General features: G+C 37.6%; 1 protein-coding gene across 1 annotated transcript in view; it reads right to left on the minus strand.

Moving 5' to 3' along the window:
- APBB1IP (amyloid beta precursor protein binding family B member 1 interacting protein) overlaps positions 1-5,528 on the minus strand; it is a 49,021-nt gene extending 43,493 nt beyond the window's left edge. Inside the window, exons 1-3 of the mRNA XM_054273963.1 lie at positions 5,457-5,528; positions 3,357-3,444; positions 1,356-1,654 (exon numbers count right to left, since the gene is read on the minus strand). Of these exons, the coding sequence (XP_054129938.1) occupies positions 1,356-1,654; positions 3,357-3,444; positions 5,457-5,528 (459 nt within the window). The remainder of the gene's footprint in view (positions 1-1,355; positions 1,655-3,356; positions 3,445-5,456) is intronic.
- Between the last annotated feature and the right edge of the window lie 472 nt (positions 5,529-6,000).

The raw sequence follows: 6,000 nt of genomic DNA on the forward strand, positions 1-6,000 counted from the left end.
TTCCTTAAAGATCATGAGTCTAAATCAAGATGGAGAAATTTTTGAAGGAAATGGATAAAACATGAAATACTTCAGCTTTTGAAGCTGTTTAGCTGGTATTTTGCAAATGTTGATATTCCTTTAGGACACGAAGTGAACTATTATTTTTGAGGTGCAGAAAAATGGCAAAGCTTCTCCCATGTTTATGAGTTTCATTCTTCAAACAGTGTTGAAAGGCCCTGAGCATCAAATGAAGCTTTATCTAGTGAACCACTTTTTATGTCATCAGACATATCCAATTTTCCTATCCAATCTTCTGTTCCTTTTGCTAAATATGTCTGCTGTATGATTCCAAACCCAGGGGCAGCAGTGATGTTGAGGTGATTCATATTCAGTTCACATGGGCTTTTAAACAGCAATGAATTGACCACAGTTTTAAGCAAAACCAACTGACACTTTTCATGTTCCCTAAAATATTTCCGTTCCCTAAATGTAAACACTTCTCACAATTATAATTGCTGTCAACATGAATAGTGAAAGAGATATATTTGTGTATTTCAAGATTTCAGATTCATTTTTTGGGGGGCTGCATCACTCTTTTAATGCCTTCTCTTCTCACAGGGCTGTGAGAGGAGAGAATTCTCACATTATCTGCCTCCCTGAAACCTCATGTCAAAAAAATACTACAAATATCACATTTTATTTCAGTTGTTAAAACAGCTCTGTAAGAAACACTAACATGAAGGAGGTTGTGGTAAGTCTGAAATTTTAGATACAGGTAAACCAGTTGCTCTATTTATAACTATATCTATTTATATACTATCTAACTATTTATGACTATAAATAGTTATAAATAGTTACCTACTGATAACTTTGACACCTTCTAAGAGCATTTGTCCCCTATTCCAGATTGTTTTCATTACTTTCTTTCAAAAGCAAACCAAGAAGAGCAGTAATTCCATGTTAGGACCACGAGAGGTACCTCTTGTGCTTTGTGCTTGTCCCTGGACCTGGTCACCTAGCAAATGTTGAGTTTTCCACAAATGCACTGCTTTTCCTATTTAGGCCAGGGATGGAGCTGGGAAACATCCACAGAATTTTCTCATCAGTACAAATAGCACAGACACATAGTGACATCTTTACCAAGTGGAGATCACTGGCCATGCTTTGCACTGATGCCAAAACTAAGCTCTCTATAAGATATTAACTGATCAGTGCTTCTTAAAAGAATTCAGTGATAGATTTCTGTTACAATAAACCATTTACAATGATTATGCCTGTATTGGGCTATCAAAATGATGATTAGAAAGATGAAGGAATGGGCAATAAGTCCAAGAACTAGGGAATGTTTAAAATAAGGTTTGACCCAGACTTACCTGAGTAAGTGGCTCAGGAGGAGGTGGTGGTGGTGGTGGTGGAAGTTCTGGTTCAGGGTTTGGTGGTGGAGGTGGAGGGGGCAAATCATCCACAGACTGTCCAGTAATGGTAACATAGGGACTAACTTTAGAATAAATGTCATTATTCAAGCCTGTTGAAGGCTGAGTGACTGCACTTTGCTGATTGCAAGAAGAAGTTTTCTGGGCTTGTAAAGTTTTCTGTTCAACTTCATTAAGGTCTGCTACAAGGTCAGCCATTAAAGCATCCAGGTCTTGGTCCTCTAGGGCATTTAGGGATTCTGTAAAGAAAATCACACAATGTGTCAGAGAGTGAGAGCAATGCAAAGCACTGTTCCCAGTTCAGCAGAGATTAAATTGCAGAAGGCATGGTTACAGGGTCGCAGGAAAGGAAACATTGTTTTACATGGGTTCAAGAAACAAATGTGCTTTCGAAACAGCCATTAATCTGCTCACACTGAAGTTCAGAGTACCAGGAACTCTGGGAATACAAACTAAACAGGACAGGAAGCTTCAGTTCCAGTGGCACAGTCTCAGGCCCTTATGATGTTACAAACATGGCCCTGATCCAGCAAGGTCACTGGGTACATGCTTAGTGATAGGAATGCAAGAAATTCCATGAGCTCCCATTAGGCTGTAAGCACAATACGTAAATGCTTAGCAAGTTCTGGAACAGCACACAACAAACCTTAGGCCTAGATCAAGAGTATCTCCATATATTGTTGCTGTTCTACAACTCAAAAATTAAAATGAAGCAGAATCAAAGAATATTAAGAGACAAGAAACTGCATGGTATCATCTGCAGCACAGCAGTAATGGTGTCATCTGTGACATATGCTTTTGAGGCTCCTTTAAGCAAGGAACAAAGAAAAAAGTATCTTTTAAAAGTGACTAAAAAACCAGATAGAAACATTGTAACTTTTTCTTTCTGATTTCTACTCTAACAGAGTAGAAAATAAAATCCGATACCAGAACTCCACATGTAATTTGTGGTTGTTTCAACTAGCCATGGTGTAAAGATACAGAGTCAGTGGTTTAAATATCTTTAAAGAATCCAGTTAAGAAATAAATAAACAAATTACTCAGAAAACATTTAAGTGAGATTTTGAGAGGGATGGAGAGCACTGAATTAGATACTCAAAAATGCTAATATAGTTCTATAATATAGTCATGAGACTAAGCGTGAACATGTCACTAGGCCATCTCAGTTTACTCTGCTCTCCCTGTTATGTCAATATAGTATTTAATAAGTTTTTCTTTACAGCGGGAAAGTTGGCTTATGATCCTCTCTATAACATAGTTCTACCCTCTTTACTGATAGAGTCTTTGGGAAGCCCAACAAGGAACTGATCTTGGGAAAAAACCAACTCAGGCTAATGCAAACCACCAGCCCTCAGTCAAAAAAGCCCAAAAAAAAAAAATACCCAAAAAATCCAAAACGCAATCACAAACAAAATCAAAGGAAGGTTTTTTACTTATAACTCAGATAAATCCCCTCATTTGATTTACCACACAGCCTCAGCAAGCAGCTGTACATGCAAAAGTGACAGTGCAAACCTAAATGAGAACAAGCACTGAAAAGTGGAAGCAGCTGAAGCTGACACTTCCACTGGACTGAATTGCTTACGCAGCTCTGACATCACACTGAGGAACTTTGTCTTTCACCTAGTTAAATCCTTACATTAAAACTGGTACATTTCAGAAAGTTATTTGGGAGACTTCTCAAGTTTGTTTTCCTCTACACAAAGACATTTTTAAAAGTCTGACTTCTATTTAAACTGAGTAATGTCCCAAAAAAATTGTTCCCTTTGAAGTTTCCTAAATTGAGACACAAAAATATACCTCCCCTTCCAGCAAAATAGGGTTCTTTTGTTTGGTTTGGGGTTTTTGATCAAGGGTATATAAAGATTTTCTTCTCATTTGTTGCTGTAAGGTATTTTAAGCAAGTATAAAAGGTATGAAAGAGTCCATTCAGCTACTTACCATTTAAATCTTTAAAACCAACTGTAAAGCTAAATTCATTGTTGGACACTTTGGGGCATGGAGGTGGTACAGTCTCCACTCCTAAACTCTGTTAAGGTAAAAGAAAAACAGGTATCTGATGATACTGTAATGGTAATTACTATTATATACATTAACATTTGAAAACAAATTACCTGAATTTATCTAATGAAATAAATTCTTCTTCAAGAACAGAATGGCATGCACTGCTTTCTGAGATTATGTTGGACTGGAAGACTACCTAGGGCCAGGACAAGGGTTCAAGCACTGTGTCACAGTCACGGCAAGGGATTTGCTGCTTCTCAGTGCAATGTTGATGGCAGCAACTCCTGTCAGGCACCACCTGGGCGTGGTGTGGGGAACAGCAGAGAACTGGACTGTTTCTAATCGAGACAGTGGGCAAAGCCAGACTGATTTTCAGCTTCCTTGGGTTTTTTGAAGGGGGATGTGGAAAGAGTTTAGCTGTGTACACATTTGAGCCACAGTGTCATTTTCTTTCCAGAGTGCTTTTTGTACTAATGAAACCTAGCTGTTGCTTTCTACTATTGTTTGAAAAAAAACCCAAACCCAAATACAACAAACAAAACCCCATGCTATTGCAACGTAAACTGCAAACCTGTGTGAATAGAGATTCCTAGTTTGCAGCAGAAAAGGCCAATTCTGAATTTTCATTTCTTTTTCAGCCCTGTTATACCATGTAGAGGTATCTCTGCGTGCTTCCATCATTTACACTTACTTTAGGAACTGATAGACTGGTGAAATAGTGTGAAAAGCTATCTACAGTCTTGTTTTGAAAGTAAAGAGTCTGAGGGAATTAACAGATCCTGTTCAGTTAACTGAAAGTCTTCAGGCCTTCAGACACCCCTGCCTGCTTCTCCCACACCATGCTGATGTGAGATGTGATGCCAGAACTTTAGAGAGGAGGAGAAGCCTGTCCCAATTTCAGGATCACCCCGTCCCACCCAGTGCTGCACCGGGGAGCTCAGAGGCAAGAGACTCACTCTCTTACACTCTTTGCACCACTGCTCTTGTAACACTGCTGTGCCCAGTCTGAGGAGGTAAAATTTATCACAAGCAGTCTTTTGTTCTTTTGAAGGCATAATAATGAAATGAGATTACCATAAATCCCTCCATATATATATAAATACATGAAATAAATATGCACATCTACAAGAAGCCCTAAAGAGCAGAAAGGCTACCGAGGGACAAGGTATTGTGATTTGACAGCTAACAACACCATGTGAAATCTTGGCTTTCACCCAGTCTAAACACAATTTCTATTCTGTGCCTCAGAATTATTGGTATTTATTTTGTCAAGCACTGGCATTCACCAAGAAGAAAGACCCCCTCCAAACAGGGGCTGTAACCAAACTCACACATCCAAGATGACAACTTAAGTGTTTTCAATCATTCATTTATTAAAATATGACAAATATATTCCCTTTGTAGATTCTTTCCCCTAGAAATAAAAACTCTCCTTTCATCAGCTTTTACAGGAAGTATTTCATGATTAGAGCTTTAGAAAATGGCTCATGCTGTTTTATACTCTCAAGAGTGTATTCTGCATTGGGAACAAAATCTCCATGAATTCTTGAATGCTACCCTCACTGCAGCTTAATATTTTGCCATATCTAAAGAATCCTTTAAACATATATTTAAAATGTTGCTTTCATTTGCAAAGTTCACATTTGACACTCAGGCTACATCCCATTTACCCATGCATGCTAAGCATTCATATCTGAAAATTCAGACTCAAACTCTTCCTGTTTTCACAAAATCCTTTAATTTCTTTGGATCAAATCCAGAGGAGTTTAAATTGCTGGGCTGTTTTGGTTTTTTTCAGAAAATGTATTTCACAAGCAGTTAGATTTCTTTAACAACATACCCTGTACTGATATTACCTTATTCTTTGGGCCACTTGTTTTAACTTTCAAGCAGAGAAATTTAGTTGAAGGCTTACCACAACAATGTAACTGCATTTATTCAGAGTGGAAGTGCATGAAAAATGTAGAACAGTTCCCTCTTTTCTCTAACACATAATAGCTACTTTTCTAATCTTGATGGAAAAAAATAATTATTTACCTGAGTCAGCATGTCCATCTCCCCAAGTAAATTGCTGAACATTTCATCTATATCATCACAGGTTTGCTCCATCTGAAAAAAAACCCCACCAGAAACAAGAAGTTCATTTCAGTTCATTTCAAAGCCAGTAATTGCTGAAAACAGAAGACACACAATGCTCTTTTATATTGTGTTCACAAATAACCTTAAAACAATTGCTCATGACTTGCAAACCCTGAATCTATACCTTAGAAGTATCTGCTAAGAGTTCAGAACCCTGAGGCTGTACATGATAAAACACACACTTCAGATTTATGCTAAATTCCAACTACCTCCTTTTATCATTTACATTTCAAAAAAAGTCACCTGCTAATAAACCATGGTTGTATCTTAAACATAAAAAATGCAGCCTGTGAGAGAGAGGGAAACAAAGTTTGATGTTGAGAAATTCCTGAATGTTTCATCTTGAAAACCTTTTTTCTTTGGCCTAGGTAACTAATACTACAGGAATTTATTGAATGTTATCAGGTTATGGTTACATGACCAACTTTTTGGCTCAATATTT

The sequence above is a fragment of the Melozone crissalis genome, unplaced genomic scaffold (assembly GCF_028551555.1).
Source record: "Melozone crissalis strain CALT ecotype California unplaced genomic scaffold, PUWL_Pcris_2 ptg000016l_1, whole genome shotgun sequence".
Classification (NCBI taxonomy): domain Eukaryota; kingdom Metazoa; phylum Chordata; class Aves; order Passeriformes; family Passerellidae; genus Melozone; species Melozone crissalis.